This window comes from Onychomys torridus, chromosome 2, assembly GCF_903995425.1.
Source record: "Onychomys torridus chromosome 2, mOncTor1.1, whole genome shotgun sequence".
NCBI classification, from domain to species: domain Eukaryota; kingdom Metazoa; phylum Chordata; class Mammalia; order Rodentia; family Cricetidae; genus Onychomys; species Onychomys torridus.
In genome coordinates this window covers 102,818,321-102,837,274 of record NC_050444.1, presented here as the reverse complement: position 1 = coordinate 102,837,274, position 18,954 = coordinate 102,818,321, and the positions used below count along the sequence as shown (strand labels likewise).

The following is an 18,954-nucleotide window of genomic DNA, read 5'->3' as shown; positions in this document are numbered from 1 at the left end:
GTAGTTGGGAGAATCATCCCAACTCAGATGCTTCTAATTTGTGCCAAGCCATAATTCACCATCACATAGTTCCTCCAAGGAACCTTGGCCATGGCTCTAATAGTGGTGGGTATCCAGTCTGTTTCCAAGGGATTAGGATGGGGAAAGAGAAAAGGGGAAGCATGTAGAACAGCATAAATGATGTAACCTAGAAGACAAGATGGCCCTGTGAAGGGAACAATGTGCACATGGGAGTTACATTCCAAGAGATAAAGCCAAAGATGAACAGGTGTGGAGGAGAAAGAGAACGTGGCTAGGCCAGACTTAAAAGTTGGAGTGATTATTTGTGGTTGTCTATTCATCCACCAATCTTCAAACTGTTTCCTCTTGATGATCCCCTTCTTCTCAGTGGATGAATGTACCAGATACTCATTTTCCAAAGGACTTTGTGGTTAGAGATGTTCATGTGTCCCAGTCCTGACCAATGATTTATATAGAATGGGATTTGGCAGAGGAAAGGCTGGGATACAGTTTCTTCCAGGATGCAGACACAAAGGAGACACCCATGAAGAGAACAGCACTTTCAACCTGCTAATTTAACTTGTGTGAAGATGTTGCCTTGATAGTCACCTGGTGACTGTGAATGAAGACCTCACCAGTGCTACAGGGATGGAAGTCCTGGGTGACTTTACAGGGTTGTTGAATTACCCAAGTCCAGCTATCTTTGGATTTCTTGTTTTGGAGGAAAATACAAACCTTGTGGTCTATATCATTCTTGTTTAGATATTCTGTTATTTATAGCCAATCATTGCATGCATGCATGTGTGTGTGTGTGTGTGTGTGTGTGTGTGTGTGTGTATACACTGACACATTCACATTCTATGGTATACTAGTAGTTCCTGTCAGCTTGACACAAACCTAGATTATCTTTGAAAGTGAATCACCACTGAGGAATTGCCTTTATCAGAATGGCCTGTGGGCACATTTGTGGGACATTTTCTTGATTGCTCATGGATGGGGAAGGTCCCATCCCTGGGCAGAAGGGTCAGGGCTATATGAGAAAGGTAGCTGAGCAGCCAGAGGGAGCACGCCAGTAAGTAGCATTCTTTGTGGTCTCTGCTTCAGTCCCTGACTACAAAGTCCTGCCTTGAGCTCCTGCCCTGACTTCCTTCAGTAATGGACTTTTAGCTAGAAGTGTAAGATGAAATAAACCCTTTCCTCCAAAGTTGATTTTGATGGGCATTTTGTCATAGCGACAGAGAAGCAAAACCAGGACAGATGGCCTGAGGAGCCAGTGGACAGTTAAAACAACAACAACAACACACACACACACACACACACACACACACACACACACACACACACACACCATTTCAGAAGTGTTCAGTTTCAGTTAAACAGAGAATGGTTTGAAAGAGACCAAAACAATCACGTTATTTCCAGGTGTAAATAAATATAGGGGGAAAGGCAGAAATTTTGGTCTGCCCTCTTAACTACTAGGAACAAAATGGAGTGGACATATTTAAATACACATTTTTAGAAAATTAGAAAGCAAAATGCACAGGCATTGCTCACTCACAGGGGAAGCTAGTATACGAAATGAAGTGAGACATCAGAAATGAATCTCTAATTGGGGGTTTGGTAATGAGGCAAGTTGATGGGCCATTTCTTGATGTTTTAAGAGATTTTAAGAGAACTAAATCAAGGATGGAATAGAAATTATGGATTTGGTTGGGTTCCCTGGGTATGTAGTGCCAAGATGTAACATCCAGCAGACAGCTGGGTGTCTATCTGGAGCTCAGATTGACCAAAGACAGTTTAAATATACTCACACATCCCAGGGAATTGAAAGCCAGAAGGGCATTTGTAGGAAGCATATGTGTAGAAAGGGTGATAAGAAAAGAGGGCCAGAGAAGAGCCTCCAGATGGCCATCCCTCACAGACAGATGACAGGAAGGAAAGCCACAGAGAGGAAGCAGCAAGGGGAAAGAATTGTCTACAATGGCAAAATGAAGCTTCCAGAAGAAAAAAAAACAGAAAGCAACAACCAAACCAAACAAACAAACAACTGGCTTCTCATACCAGCAGAGGTAGACCAACAGCAAAAGAAGGACACTGTTGTGACTTCGCCATTGTCACTCTACAGCTGCCCAGTACTCACACTAGGTGCAGAAGTCAGAATTCAGCCAAATGGATGAAATGGATATGACTTAACCTTTCTGTACAATGATGCCTACAAAAGGAAGGTGAAAGACTGACAGACAATTAGGGAATGCATGGAACCCAGAAGTGGGTGTTTTTCAAAATTTGTGAAATATAATCGTACTTGCATATTGAAGAGAAAGAATTAGCAGAAAGGATAATGGCAGATATGAGAGGAAGTAAGGTGAGGTCCCTGAGGGTTCTCTGGATTCTCTGGGGAATGTAGACACCAACCTTTCAAACCAATTCAAAATCACAGTTCCTTCGAAAGGAACAGAAACCCAAATTTCTCATGGAAATTTAATTCCAGTCAATATTGGAGCACTTGACTTCTAATAGGTTATGTGAGGTTCTACCACAGTGTCAAAATATCCGAAAGACACCCCAGCTGTCACTACAGAGTTACCACAGAGCGCCTCATTCTTTAGGAAAGACTCCCAGCTTTTAGGCCTGGGGAGTTGGCATCAGTGCATGCATCCCAGAGAGCATTGGACACCTTTACAGGTGGAATTCTTGTCCTCTGTCCACCATTACCCTCCCCTTAATACCCAGCAAATCATCCCTTTCTACATATGATAGCCAAATTGTATCATTTTTATTTCAAATAGTCTCACTTTTCTACATGACTAAAGGGGAAAGTTACAGGTTCCAGTGTTTTTTCATAGGTAAATGTTCATAGACCATCTCTCCAGTGAAAATGTAGGAGCATAGCATGCTTTCTCATGATTGTGCTAGCTAGAGAGTTTGAAACACGACCTTGGCAGTTAAGCTCTGTATTGCTTTTACATTAGCTAGCAATAATTCAGTGCTATACAATTCCAGGGACCAAGCATCATTTGGATTGCTTATTCCATATTCATCATCTCCTCTGAGGACGGTCCTAAAGTGCATTTGTCCTCTGTCATTCTCACCTAGCAGTCAGCTAGCTCTTCTTTCTGAAGATTCACCGCACCTTTCAAGAAGAAAGTGAGTCAGCCTTGGCAGTTAATGATCTTTTTAGATGTGTGGGCAGTGGCCAGTGCTGAAGTGGGCAGTGCCTAGACATCTCCCAAATGAAGATTCCTGTGCTGTTTAGTTGACCTACACCACAGATTGGACTATGTTAGAGAAAAGGTGGCTAGGTTAAGCCGTCTTGAAAGAAAAGGCTCGATAATCTCTCAAAATATCCAAGGAAGGAGAACTTGAGAGCAGAACAGGGCACGCCAGGCCTGGAAGAGCTCCACAGTGAAAATAATTGCATCAGGGAAGCAGAGCACAGTGATGCTGAACATTGTGATTAACAACTAGCTGGAATCAGGTCAAATACACTGAGACTAAAGTGGAGGCTGCCACAGAGCTCACCTACGCAGAAAGCACACAGACTGGAGGACAGAGCCTTTTTGGCTGATGCTATATGCTTTCCTGCTAACTGGTATCCTACATTGCTTGAGTGAATGTTCAACCATCGTTAAATAAATAAATCCTTGCCCTGTGTCCTCCTGAGGCCCATTACATATGTCTACCCATGTGAGAAACAGCTTGTTCCCACAAATCCATGCCTGAAATCCAAAGCATCTGGCCCAGTGACTTCACTTTATGTTTGAAAGCACAGCTTGATTTTGCTGTTCACTAGCATAGCTCATGGGATCAATACACCCACAGTCAGAACTCAGTCTCAGAGCCTCTGGAGAGTAAGAAGCTGGATCTGTGAAAAGTCCCCAAAGACCTCCAAAGGTAATAGGGGAAGGGAAGACACCATAAAACAACTTAAATATGAACATATTGTCAAGTGTGGGGCTGGCCTGATGCTAAGAAGGGGTCAAAGCATGCCTAAAAACCAAGTTTTTTCATCCTGAGAGTGGGAGGGGTTTGGCTGCTCCTCCACCTTGCCCAGGCAGATCCCAGCAGTAAGGCTTCCCCAGAGCACCAATGATGTGTGGAACAACACAAGTTTTCAAGGAGGAGCTGGATGCTGCTTTTCTGGCCACAAAAAACATCCCCAGCTGGACTTCTTAGGACCTTGTAAGGTTCCTCCCCTTAGCCCCTACCGCTCCCAGGTATGCAAATAAAGCGTCCTAGATGATCTTGCCCCAACCAATGACATACCACCACATGAATCCATTCTCTCTAGAATATAAATTTCCGTTGCCCCCTGCAAATAATCGAGCTGTTCACTGATAGAGCCTTCTGGGTGTCTTTTTCGGTCACAGTCACTGCTGCTCAGACCCACCTTTGGCCTCACCATGCTTGGCCCTATTTTCCCTTCCAAAGACAGGCTAATCTACCACACCCCATTGAAGTGTGGCTCAAGTCTGGCAGTAAAACAGATTTGAAAATTTCTAAAAATCTATCATTTTTCTATATAATTAGTAATGGTCAGGGTTTGTAAGTTATATATCAACTATAATTAAATAATTTAGTATTCTGAATTTAGAAAATAAAATCATACCCCTAGCATCTAGTTGATGGCCTTAGGATTCTGTCTCTTGCTTAAAAGAATGAGGGCTATTGTGAAGAAACATTAGTTCGTCATAATTTTAGAAGGCTTTTGATCACCACTGCGAAGGTTAATTAATAACTATTTTGAAGATGGGCAGACATGAAAGGCCTGAGACAAAGGAGGGATTGGGGGAAGATAGCTACTAGCATTAGGGGTGTTTAAAAAAGTGACTACACAGGGGATAAAACCTACTACATAGGGATAATACTCCTCCAAGACACATAGGTTTCTAAGTAAGAAGCTTAATGCTAGGTGTGGGATATCTCTCCTTGAGTTTTGTTTAGATGTGTCCCAGACACCCACAAAACAAAACAGGCTATTGTCATTTCAATTGGTTACCCATCAGAACTTGATGGAAAGACCATGTTGCTGAAGGCAACATATATTTTGGTCACAGGAAATGGAGAAATCAAGTTGGTACTGACCAGGAAGTTTCCCTGCTGCCGGGTAGCTTTCATAGAACTAGAAGGTTCTATGTAGGTTGCTGTGGAGAAGTCATCAACAGCCTTACCCAGCACTGAACAGTGTGAGCTACAATAATAACCAGCCTGACAAGATACAGGTGCAATGGAGGCACAGATGTTACAGGGGTAACCACTGTCTGATCAGATTTAAGGTCCTTTCTACAGGTAGACACGCATTCCTGGTAATGTATATCTGGCTGAGAACCCATGACTAGAGAGTTCACAAGCTCCAGAGGTGAATGTACTACTATTGTTTTGCTAAGTGCACATAGTATCAAACTGTCCTCTAAATTTGGATCTTCAGAACCACAGATTAGTGCAACTCTCAGGTCTTATGAGAGAAGTATTTTTGTGTAGTAGACTGTGGTTAACACAGAAACTCACAACTGGTCAAAGTGTAGGAACAAATGTCTGTGGAGTACTCTGTGGGAGCCCACAACTGACTCAGTTTCCCAGTTAGAATCTGAAGTCTATTCTGAGTCAACAGAGTCCAAGCTTGTTTGCTCCAAGGCTATGAGAAAGTTCTGATTAGCCCGCAGAGTCTCCTTGAAGGGCTGTGAGAAAGTCCTGATTAGCCTGCAGAGTCTCCTTGAAGGGCTGTGAGAAAGTCCTGATTAGCCCATAAGAGGGAACATACTATCTAGCTAGGCGCAGGCTACTGATGCCTTCCAGAGGTACAATGAGACAGAAAATGAAACTGCCTGCTCCTTGATGCAAGGCAGGATAGATAGTGGCTGAATGCCTGTGCTGTGCATTGTTCTACCTCTGTCCTTCAAAACTGTATATAAGCTTGCTGTAAAATAAACTCAGGGGTGGGGCTGGAGAGATGGCTCAGCCGTTAAAGGCTAGGCTCACAACCAAAAATAAACTCAGGGCTGTCAGGCATTGACTGGCAGACCTCTTGACTCTTTTGTGTCTTCTTTATTGTCTCTTCAATCCGCACGCCTCTACCCAGCTACCCAGCTGACTGTTGGCGGGCCCGATAGTACTCAGATACAAATGAGACATATGTATTATAGCCCCTTTCCCTAAGACCATCATGGAAGACAGGGCAGAAAGATTGCAAAAGCCATAGGTAAGGGAGGACCAGAGCAAAACAGTGTCTTCTAGACATAACAGGACCTCTGTACTCATGAACTTACAATATTTGTGATTGCCTGCACAAGATCTGTATAAGCCAGTCAATGCTCTATCATGGGGTTGGGGAGGGGATAGATCATGAGCCCACACTACTAACTTAGGAGCTATTGTCAACTGAAGGCTTCTGGGGGGGAGAGAGAATCAATTTTCCTTACAGGTAAGATACTTGGTAGGTCACCAACACTCTAGTTGATGGCCCCTCATTCATGAGTAGACGGGCAGCACAAATTGGATTTGACAGGTTATTAAACACAACAACATAAAAGAGGGCACGAAGTTTCCAGGAGAGAGGTATGGATGTAGGAGAAGACAGGCATAATTATGACCAAAATGATAGATCAAGAGCAATGTTTTAACCATAATGTATGTCTGTATGAAATTCTAAAAGAATTAATTGAAATATTATATTTAAAAATAAATAAAGGATTTCACCCTGCCTTTTCTAAACAAACTGTATCAGTGAGAAACAAGTCACAAATAAAAGGAAATTTCCCTACAGAAGTATTATAGTACAAACATTTTTCAAAAAATGATAAAATCTGAATAATATTACTCTGCAATTACTGATAAGTTAATGGACATAAGGAATATACCCCAATGGCTACCAAAATTACAGAAAGGTAAGTTATCAAAGCTTCAGTGTTCTCCCAGTTAAGACCACACTAGTTGGTTGTCTTAGTAAAAACTCAAAGCACTGTTCTAGATCTATCAAAAGACTAGAAACAAACAAAATGAAAGAACACACATAAAAACACCATGGGGATGCAATGAACAAAATCCAGTCTAGGTGATGTTATATAAAATAAACAATCTTATGTCATCACCAAATTGCAGGAGAAATATATGGAGAGGAAACTGATAACGTGAGCCTTAAGGGACATATCAAACCCCATTCAACAAATAAAGCAAGTTATTGATACTCTGTGCTTCTCAGAGACCCATAACTTTCCCAGGATTTGAGTTTCAGCTATCTTCTTCCCCTGATAGCTTGCTCGTTTTCAGTCTCTTCCTACCCTACTATTCCTGGATTCCACTCTGGAATCCTTCATGCATTTACATAAAGTAAAAGCTTGTGTTTTACTCTCAGTTACATAAACCATAAATATGCCACAATTCTGATATCACATAGATCTCTGGCTCTGGGAAGCCCAGGGGCTTGGAAAGGTGCTAAAGCTGGAACTCTAAGGTTTCAGAAAACTTCTCATCCTTGAAGTGATGAGATGTAGTGGTTTGAATACAAATGGCCCCCATAGGCTCGTATATTGAATGTTTGGTCACCAGGGAGTGGCACTCTTTTGATATAATTAGAAGGATTAAGAGATGTGGTCTCCTTGGAGGAAGTATGACAGTAGAGTTTCAAAAGCCCATGGTAAGTCCAGGTGTTCTCTCTCTCTCTCTCTCTCTCTCTCTCTCTCTCTCTCTCTCTGTCTCTGTCTCTCTCTCCTTGTGAATCAGAATGTAAAGGTCTCAGATACTGCTCTAGCACCATGCCTGCCTGCCTGCTGCCAGGCTCCCCGCCATGATGAAAATGGACTAATCCTCTGAAACAGTAAGCCAGCCCTCCACTAAATGCTTCCTTTTAGAAGTGTTGCCTTGGTCATGACGTATCTTCACAGAAACAGAACTAAGACAGAGGCCAACAGCCAAACATAAGAGGGACAAGATACAAACCCTAAATATAAAGTAAGATAAAATTGTAAAGGGCAAACATTCTGAGAAACCAGAAGCCAGCTGAGCTTAGACTGCGGAGGGATGGGGAGAAAGGAGCCACCAAGAAGGCTTGACCTTAAACACAGCAACTCTTTTTGTATCTGGTACTCCACTTACAATTTAGGGGCTGATTGTCAAACTCCGAGCCTTTCTTCTCCTACTACATTCAGCATACATCTGAGTTCCTTTGCCATGGCTATGACTAAGTACCAATTCCAAAACAACTTACAGAAGAAAGAACTTGTTGGGGCTTACAGTTCCAGAGGGTTAGCCCCATCATGGCAGGAAACATGGCAGCATGCAGGCAAGCATGTGCTGGAACAGGAGCTGAGAACTTATTTCAGATCCACAAACAGGAGGCAGAGAGCAAACTAACTGAGAATGACCTGGGCTTTTGACACCTCGAAGCCCGCCCCCTGTGACACACCTTCTCTAACAAGACCACATCTCCTAATCTTCCCCACACAGTTCTACCAACTTGGGACCAGTCAAATACTACAAGCCTGCGGGGCCATTCTCCTTCAAACCACCAGAGTAGCCTACTGCCGCTTGCGCATAAGAGTAGGAATCACACTGCAATGCACAACACTCTCTACGGATTAACAAAATCGTTTAAAAGAACTGTTTTAAGCAGAGTAGGAACTCTGGTTCAGATATGGCAGTGGAAGACAGTAATTCCCCACTTCCTCACAACATGATACAAAATGAAATGAAAACTCATGGGCAGATAAAACACCTTTAGTCGAGGATGGAAGAGGAATATAACCCACAGGCTCAAAAAACATCTGTAGTCTTTCCAAAGTACCCAAAGTCAATGCAGAAGGTGCACAGGAGAAGCTAAGAAAGAGCAAGCTTAGAAGTTGCTGTGAGAATACGCTTCCTCTCGGCAAATAGCTTTCCCCTGTTGCAGCAGATAAGCCTCCCTTGAATATAACAAGACTTCTTGAATATAACAAGAATTACAAAGGCTGGGAAGAAGAGGGCAGAAATGGATTGAGAAGCTGTGTGGTGTGGTGGAGAGTGTGTTAAGGCCATCAGTTCAAACTCCTCTTGGATGGTCCATTGGGCTGTATGGATACAGAGAGACAATGTCTTGCCTTGACCTAAGGCTGCTTACCTCACTCTCCTACCCATCCATCCTTAGAAGTGAAGGTACAGGGACCAATAGACAGTGCTTCCCTCTCATTTCCATGTGAAGAGTTCTCAGGGACTCCAGTAGGATCAAGCGCCAGTTGGCAAAGCAAAATATCTCAATAATGTGTCTTTGAATTGGCTGCTCCCCTATACTAATGATCTACTTTTTGGTGTCACCATCTCAGAATAATCTGCCTATAGAAAGCCCTTGCATTAGGCGATGCCTTTGCGGGTATCAGGCTACAAAAACTATAAATGTCCCTGAAAAGCCTGTGCTCTGACTGGTATTTTGATATAGGCTATTTCTCCATCCCCCAGTTAGGAGAAAGTAAAATTGCACTCATGGCAGTCACGGTGGGGTGGCGGCGGGGGGGGGGGGGCAAAACATCATAGTCATTTTTCCAGTAGGGTTAGGGTTAGGTGCAGGTAGAAGGTGAACAACTGGGCACGGGACTCAGACACTTTAGAGCAATGGCAGTTATGAAGATTGTAGCATTGACTACTTTAAGTAAGGATTTGAACCTCCTGAAAACAGAAAATTATGACTGCAGATCAGCGTACCATAGCTGTGAAAACAAGGAGTCTCTAGGGAGGTCTTTAAGAGCCTCAGAATCTGCCAAAGAGACAAGGCTGTCAAATAAATCGAGTTCTTATACAGCAAAGCACAGGAAGTTATGATGGAGCTGGCTAGGCAGACAAGCCTCAGAAATTTGAAGTGTTGGATTCTTCTGAATCAGCCCACCCAGCAGGGGCAAATTCCTCCACAACTTCTTTGGGAGAAGCCAACCTCTCCTTGGTTGAAGACCCTGGTCAGCAGATGGCACCTTTGTCGGCCTCCAGGGTGATAAAGTGCTTGCTGTGGGTTAATTAGTACAGCCAAGGCAGAGGGACACAGCAACTGCTCGGGGAAGAGTCTGGTCATTCTGGCAGAAACTGGAGAAAATGAATGTCAGTGGGCCGGTCTCAAAAACATTGAACTGCGGTTGGGTGTGAGAAATACTTGTGACTCTGGGGAGGACTGTCTTGTGACATACATTAGAGAACCTGGAGACAGTCCTCTGTTCTGCAGGACTCCTCTGCTGTGGGCAAGGGGAGGATGCTGGAGTCACGCTGTACAGAGTTCATAAGGAAGGCATGAGAGCCATAGTGGGCAACACAGGATATTTCTCCAGATGGAGGCCTGGTTGTGCCAGTATTGTTTCTCCATTTACCTAAAATGCCTCACATTTTGTACTTTGAGGCATTGCTCACTTCAAGTGTCCTGAAGATGGAGGCAGCAGGAAGGGCTGACTGTACATGCATGCAAACTCCTTGTACATAAATTACACCTCACTAAAATGGCTTTTAATGACTCCTTAGTATACCGCTTATGCTGTGGTGGCTTGAATGAGAACAGCTCCCAGGGGTTCAGATGTTTGAATACTTGGTCCCCAGTGGTGGGATTGTTCAGAGAGGAGTAGGGGGTGTGACCTTGGAGGAGCTGTATCACTGGGGGTTGAGGTTTCAAAAGCCCATGCCATTTTTCCACCTAGCTCTCCCTGCCTCCTACTTGCTGATCCAGACATAAGCTCTCGGCTACTGCTCCAACCCCACACCTACCTGCCTGCCACCATGGTCCCCATCACGATGGTCATGGACTCAGCCTCTGGAACTATAAATCACAATAAACTCTTTCTTCTAGAAGTTACCTTGGTCATGTTGCTTTGTCACAGAAGTAGAAAAGTAACTAAGACATACGCTGAATGTAACTTTCATGATTGTCCCTGAAGGCAGAATTTCTTGAAGGTTCAAGGTTAAATGCTTTTCATCTGAGGTCCAGAAAACAAAGGACACAGATAATGAGTCAGTTCAGAGTAGGATAATTCTAATGTCATCAATACGCAGTCACTATGAATGGCTGAATAATTACACGAACTGACCCACAATGGTGATTCTTTATTAGAAGAGCAGAGACATGGTTTTCTTCCTGAAGATTACATGTTTCAGCGGATATCAGCTTGACACTAAGCCCTACCAGAAACAACCAGTTAAAGAAAGGAGTGATGTTTTGAGCAGTATGCCAAAAGAGAAGGGAGATTTTAAACTCTGCTACTACAGCAAATCCATACAATTGTTGGAGATATTTGTCAAGCTTTTTAATGGATTAATTAATATGTGTATTTTAGCCACCAGAGGGCAATGTAGGCCCCACAAAATGACTCAGGAAAAAGAACCGAAAACGGTGTGGGAGGGATGTGAAGCCAAATAGTGGTCAGAGGACACTGCAGTTTTGGTGCCTGGGTACAGTGTTTCAGTTTGCCCCGTTTCATCATTCACAAGCTAGATTCTTCCTCCTCTTGCTGGGTCCTATATAAGTTCTGCTCTCTGATGTTCCTACAAGAGACAAGGCTGTCACTTCTGGTGTCAGGAACTGACCTGTGCACTCTGCAATGCTTTTCTGCCATCCCAGGGAAACACTTGCAACACAGGGTGAGATGAAATTGGTTCTCTCTTCTCCCCTTGGTTGCCGACGTGTTACAACTTCTCTTCTATCATCAAACAGCTTCCCAGGATGAACAGGTTTACTTAGAGTGTAGCCTTGTTGACCACTGGCATGTAAGTATGGGATTGAACAGGGTGCTTCTATAACATGCAGATCCTAGCCAGCCTCTAGGTGACAGCATCAGAAACCTGTTATCAGGATGCAAGATTAGAAAGGCTTAAGACTTCTGTTTGCACCCTGGTAGCATGTACTCTTGGGATACTACTATGAATTGTACGTTCCATTGGTCCAAATCAGGAAACCAAGCATTCTGACAGGAGTCCTATATGCGAAATGTGGCCCTGCTGTAACCATTCCATCACAAGACACAGAGATCAGGAAAGCATCAACAAATGACTGCAAGGTGGGAAGTCCAGATAGGCAGATACTCAGCACACGTCTGTCACCAGTGTGTCTTAGGTTTGTGGTATCACTTTGGGTGAAGGTCAGAATACACGTGTAAAATCATACTGAATCAATCCATAGACGTAAATGTTTTGAGAAGTCAAAGTAAAATAAGAAAATGCCAGTGACTAGTACCCCGCTAATTTAAAATAACTGTATATGATCTAGTGCTTCCCAAACTTGCCAGAATCTAGGAGTCTCTTGGGAAAGGGCTACAATATTTATCTCAGTTGTGGTTTCTGTTGCTGTGATAAAACATCACAACCAAAATCAACTTGGGGAGGAAAGGATATATTTCATCTTATAGCCCATTTCATCTTATAGCTTATCTTATTTCATCTTATAGTTCATCATGCAGGGAAATCAGGGAAGGAGCTCAAGGCAGGAGCCTAGAGGCAGGAACTGATGCAGAGGTCATGAAGGAGTGCTGTTTTCTAGCTTACTCAGCCCTCTTTCTTACATACCCCAAGACCACCTGTTGTGGAGGCACTGCCTACAGTAGGCTGGGCCCTTCCACATCTATCACTAATCAAGAAATTTTCCCACAGGCTGGCTTACAGGCCAGTCTTATGGAGGCATTTTCTCAATTGATTTTTCCTCTTCCCAAATGACTGACTGTAGCCTGTTATGCAGTTGACATAAAAACTAGGCAGAACAATAACTGACTGACTCACAGAAGCAGCTGCCAGAGTGGGACTCAAGTGGGAGTCTCAGGTCTGCAAAAGATACCTGCATTTCCCTCAGCCTTCTGAAAGGTTTAGTTGATGTGTGAGCACAAAGGACCATGTATTGGAAGATAACGGAACAACGTGTTTTGCTTTCTTATTGGTTGACACTGACTCACAGTGAGATTACTTTTTGGTGCAGAGGCTTGCTGTTAGCTCCCACTTTGGGCTACAAACATACTCCATAGGTACTTTCCCATGACTGCATCTCTTAAAGCTGAAGGGAGGCCTGCTTGGGGGAACATGGCTGGGGGTGCACACAGCGCTCCGGTTGTGGGTAGGCCATGCACTCTCCTTACTGACATTTGGCTTTGTCGCTATGTAGTGCTGCTGATGGTTCTTTGCTACTGGTAGATATTTTCAGCTAACTTTGTGTCTGAAAAATTGTCAAGAGTCTGTAAGAAGCCACGAAGTTAACTAAAGGCATGCAAAACCACACTTTTAAGTGTTGATCAACTGTGGTGACTATGAAATTTCATATAAGACACTGTTACAGTATTGCTGCCATTTTCCCTCCCAATGTGAAGCATGAGGTTTCGTTTTGTTTTGTTTTTGTTTGTTTTTTTTTTGTAACTTGGATTACTAACTTTATCTTCTTGTGTGTGTAGTAAATAGTATCTTTATATTATTAGCCTCACCACGAAATTATTTTCAAAGGTTCATTGCAAAAAAAAAAAAAAAAAAAATTACAGCTCTCTGGCATTAGTTGGACACATGCTGTGGTCCACACTTTCATGCTGTAAAATTAAGAAGGTCCTACATCATTACATCCCTGTTGTCTCCTGACCAAAGAATTAACCCATGGGTCTTGTACAAAACTGTGTGCCCAGTGCTGATTTTGGAGATGAAAGTATTTACTAAGATCTATCTTAGTTTGTTGACTCTATTGTTTTCTTTTTTTATTGTTGTTGTTTTTGGTTTTTTGAGACAGGGTTTCTCTTGTGTAGCTTTGTGCCTGTCCTGGATCTCGCTCTGTAGACCAGGCTGGCCTCAAACTCACAGAGATCCACCTGCCTCTGCCTCCCGAGTGCTGGGATTAAAGGCATATGCCACCACCGCCTGGTCACTCTATGGTTTTCTAGAGTGATGGAATATTTTTAAGACTATATTTTAAAAAGCAGGAATGTTCAAATAATTATTTCCAAAAATAAAAATAGGAGCATTTTTCCTGGTAGATCTAAAAGAACGTATTTGCATGGGAGCATATAAAGGTGTTACTGTGATCTTATTCAGCAGGCATGACTTGAAACAAGTTTGTTTATCTGTGCCGTAGCTCAAGTTTAAATTACAGTGTTTTATCTGTATCCTCTATTTAAATCAGTTAATATGTTACAATAGTCATTTTCTGGAATGTTTGTGTTCATGTCTGTGTGGGTATGATGGCACCTCAGGGGTTGGTTATCTTTGTGTCATTCTTTGGGCATCATCTTTGTGTTTGGGGGAGGGGGCTGCACATATGAGTTCATGAACATGTGTGGACAAGCATATAGAGACCAGAGGTAACCTCAGAGGTTGTTCCTCAAAATCTGTCCACCTTATTTTTTGAAACAGGTCTCTCACTGGGACCTGAGGCTGGCTGGCTAGTCAGCTGCAGGAATCTGTCTATCTTCACTTTCCACCTCCCCAGTGCTGGGATTTCAAGCATGTGTCATCACATTGATATCTTACCTGGGTGCTAAAAGTAGAAGTCAGGTCTTCATGATTACATGGCAAACCTCTACCAACTGAGCTATCTCCCCATCCATCTTACCTTTTCCTATAGATGTGTAAACTGCATATTTTAAGCTAATTTCAGATTTCAAGCACCCACATTAAAGAGGCAGGTATTGTGCACACACCCGAATCTCAGCGCTGGGAAGGAGGAGACAGGCAGATCCCTGGAACTCCCTACTAGCCTGTCACTCAGACAGCCTACCCAAACTGATGAGTTCTGGGCAGTTGGCTATACCAACTTAAAAAATAAAATCAAGTGGAGACCAGTTTAAGACGAAACTCAACACTGACCTCTGGTCTCCACACACTTGCACACACATGAGTGTGTACACACACACACACACACACATACACACACACCAAATAAACAAGTGGAGTCTGATAAATAAAACAATTTTAACAATTTCATGTGCATAGATTAAACACTTTTTGTGACCAATTTAGAAGCAAAGTACAGGGAAATATTATAGGTAAAATAAAAGTTGTAAGGTAGAATCCTGGGGGCAGAACAGCTTGCTTACCCAAGAAGGAACATGGAAGTATGAGAGAAACTGGGGCATGAAAGAGAGGACGCACCCAAAGAGAGAGGGCATGGCATGGCATATAGAAGCAGACTACAGCACAAACCAGCTTATAAAATATAGTAGAATAGAGTGGAGAAATAGTAGGACACATGTGAAATAAAAGAGGGAGGATACTGAGGGGTAAAGGATTAAGTGGTACTGGGAACAGGGGAATGACCCTGCATGAATGGACACTGTCACTCCCAGAAGGTGTGGGTCATTAAATAAAACCTGCAGTCCAAGGCACGGGATTGCTCCCTACAAGATACTGGTCAGGAAGGCCCAAGAGGTCTCCAAAACAACTCAGACTATTCACTGCCCTTAGCTGCTCACCATATCTACATGGTAAGACTCTATTGCTGAAGACACATGCATTTTTTGCTACAATACATAGAAAAATCCATCTCAAATTGGCATGCAGACTTCCTCCCTACTGACTAGTTTTCACAGTGCCAGAAGGTACTATTCAGCCTTCCAGAGGAGAAAGGACATCAGTGGCTTTATGTAGTTCTGGACCCTGAATGATGCAATGCCAATCTATAGGCAAGATGTGCCTACTGGTGCAATGGTGGTACCAATGTAACTGGGTAACAAATCACTTTCTAATTAGATCTGAGGCCTTTTCTACAGGAGGGAATTTTATGCTTTGTGCTCTTAATTGTGGTTTTAAAAAAAACATGGCTGCTGAGGTAACAGGCCCTAAGTTAGAACCTATTATTTTACTTTGCTCAATGTTCATGTTGTCCAAGTGTCTTCTAAATATTTATGTTTATACCCATAGACCTGGGCTGTAGTTGACAGTAATCAATACAGAGATCACAAATGACCCAAGTGCTAAGAATAAGAGACTATGTGCTTAGCCCTAAATGTGACATATATTTAACATACCTGCCGTCAGGAAACATCATGGAAGAGGAGCCAGAGAGAATATGTGAGCCAAAGGATGTGGGGGAGAGCTGTGAAATATATGATAGAATTATCTCAATCAGGAACTCACTACAGCTCTGGTAACTTGCAGAAGATCAAGCCAACCACATAGATGGGTTAGTGATCTCTAGGCTCCATCTCTTACTGAGGAGCTATTAGCAATCAATAGTTAATATAGAAAGAAGAATCCTTCTCTTTAGAAGGTGTAGCCACTGACAGGTTTCCCATGCTCCAGTGCATGGCCCATACCCACACACACACACACGGTCAACACTAACTGGATTTAAAGACTTGAAGTTGGTTGAAAGGTGTGTTGAGGGAATATTTGAGGAGTTGAAGGAGGAAAGGGGAGGTAGAAATGATACTTTGCTATACACATATATGAAATTAAAAATAAAGAAATATTAAAAACAAAAAAGCCAAAAGTCTGGCTAACACATTTTATTTCCTTTCCTGTGAACATCACCATTTGTTAAATCACGTAACTTTCTTCTCTTACTTACCCTCGCCCCCAAGTTCTTCTCCTTCCTGGAATTACAGCTACCAGTGCCTAAACTAGCTCACCTCTTTTGTCTGGAACTTCTCCTGTATTCAACAAGTTGGAGATGAGGTTGAGACAAAGTCTGGATTGGCTGCATTCGAAGGCAATGGAGTAGATCCAAGGAGTCTTAGTCCACCCACTGTCAGACCAAGGAACTGACAAAGAAGGAAGAGGCAGAACCCTCTGTTTCATCTTCAGCAATATTTATTGGAAACAGCAATGCTTCCAGGGTGAGTTTATACATTAAGCAGGAAGATTTGCCTTTCACTCCACATGATCCACTACCGCAAGTGCACATCGGAAGCAGCACATGAAACCTCTGAAAGAGCCTGTACAGATAAGATAAAGAGAACTCTGGGTGCCTAATGGGTCTTCCGTGACTGAAGGGGAAAAAACCCAAAAAACAAAAACAAAAACAAAAAACCAACACTGATTAGCTTGCACAGCACTGTACACACTAAATGAAGAGGGCGACTGAAGGGTTAAAGTAATGACTAAAGTGGGAGGAAGTTTTTATATGCAGCCACATACCTTAAACTGCTAAGCACAAAATCATCTTTATTTGGTCCTCATTGAGGGCAGAATATACACAAATGATGTTCAAGGAACACAAACAAGATAAAAGTGGGCAGGAGCGACGGTCACTATGTCTTGTTCTATGAAGATGAGGGAAATGCTTACTAATGTCTCTCTCCTATGTCTTTGTGGCAAAGGGACTCAGGAAATGGACTGATTCCTAGGTAAATAAACAGAGAAAGGAAGACAGCTGTTCCCCTTTCCTGTATCCTTCAGAAATGGGCCACATATATACACAGCTTCTGTACATCAAGGAATCTGAGCTTGGAGACCAGATTTCTTCCCAGTTCATCCTGGAGAATTTTCTCTCTTCAGACAATATACAGAATGCTCACCAACTCACTCAGAAATAAATGGGAACCACCCTCCCTAGTGCTTTAGCAGCAGGGAGGGAAGAAAACTGGCATGTCTCAGAAGTAGGAGATAGATGATAGATAGATAGATAGATAGATAGATAGATAGATAGATAGATAGGTAGGTAGGTAGGTAGATAGATAGATAGATAGATAGATAGATAGATAGATAGATAGATGACAGGTAGATAGATGATAGATAGATAGATAGATAGATAGATAGATAGATGGATAGATAGACAGATAGACAGATAGGAGAACAAAAGTGCTTTGGACAATTAATACTTCTGTTGAGGCATCAAAAGCCCAACTTGTTTCAACCAGCAGACAATTTACTGGTGGGGGACGTTTTCGTCAACATTTCTGTGACTCACATATTTAGGAGGGGAAAGTGCAATAGAGAGGACTTTCTCCTCTGGACATGGAGAACTCGAGATCTTGAGATGGCCCCTGGGTGAGAGACAATATCTTCAGTGAGGAGAGTTTTGCTGTGATGTGGCTCACAGATATATTATCAGAAACCACACCCTCCTGAGAACTGTGTAAAGAGCAGTTCTGTGACCAGTGGCTAGTCTCGGGGTGTTTTAAAGCATGTGCCAGGCCCACTGGCCTTGGAAGATACAATCTATCACCAGGTCTCCTGTAGGAGCACACAGGTCAACCCAGGACATGTGTGGGCTGGATGACTCATCCACTGCGGCCTGCATTCATGATGTGTTGGAAGCAGCATTACCAAAGCAGTGGTTAAACATAACTATCTGGGTCAGAAGGAGGTGAGCCAGCCAGCATAAGATCCTAATGGGGCAAAGCAACCAGAATTTCTACATAGTTGATGGGGAAAAAGCCAGACTGGCCATGAAGCATCCCCTCATACCAGTTCTCATCAATTTGATTAGTGAGTGTGATGACATCACCCTCTTTAAAACCCAGTTCCCCTTCATTTTCAGGTTCAAAGTCATACAGGGCTCGGCAGCAGGGCTGATCCATTTGGACACCTGAGAATCAGAGGCAGAGAGAACATAAAACGTCACAGGGTATTGAACCAGCTGCACGTCATGCCTGATCCACCCACCCAGCTTTCTGTTCCCCTTTCCCAGTCACTCATCTCCCCTCTGATCATCATCTTCCTCCAGCATCCACTACAAGAGCATCTTTGTCTCCTACCAGTTTTCCTACGTTCCCTGAGAGCTTTATGAGTCATCCAACATTCTTGGTTGCTATTTCCAGTATGAAAAATGGTTAAGTGTATTTTTGTGGTAATTGTAACATAGTTCATTAGGTTTATCTTCCTGACAATGCTAAGAGATGGGGAAAGCAATGGCTTAGGAGTTTATAATTAAAATGAAGGTTAGTTACAGACATGACAAAATCCATTCATCTTAGTACTTTTAAATATTTCACATTCAAAATAATATAATTAGTTACACAGACAATATTTTAAAACCTCAGAATCACAGGTCAGTTCTCATTCTTTAAAATTAATAACTCAAGAATCTTGAGAATTTCTGTAATATGGCAAAAA

At 42.7% G+C, this 18,954-nt stretch overlaps 1 protein-coding gene across 1 annotated transcript in view; it reads right to left on the bottom strand.

The window, feature by feature from the left end:
* Positions 1-17,637: 17,637 nt before the first annotated feature.
* Sh3gl2 (SH3 domain containing GRB2 like 2, endophilin A1) overlaps positions 17,638-18,954 on the bottom strand; it is a 178,840-nt gene continuing 177,523 nt past the window's right edge. Inside the window, exon 9 of the mRNA XM_036180076.1 lies at positions 17,638-18,427. Coding sequence (XP_036035969.1) covers positions 18,228-18,427 — 200 coding nt within the window. The 3' untranslated portion in view covers positions 17,638-18,227. The remainder of the gene's footprint in view (positions 18,428-18,954) is intronic.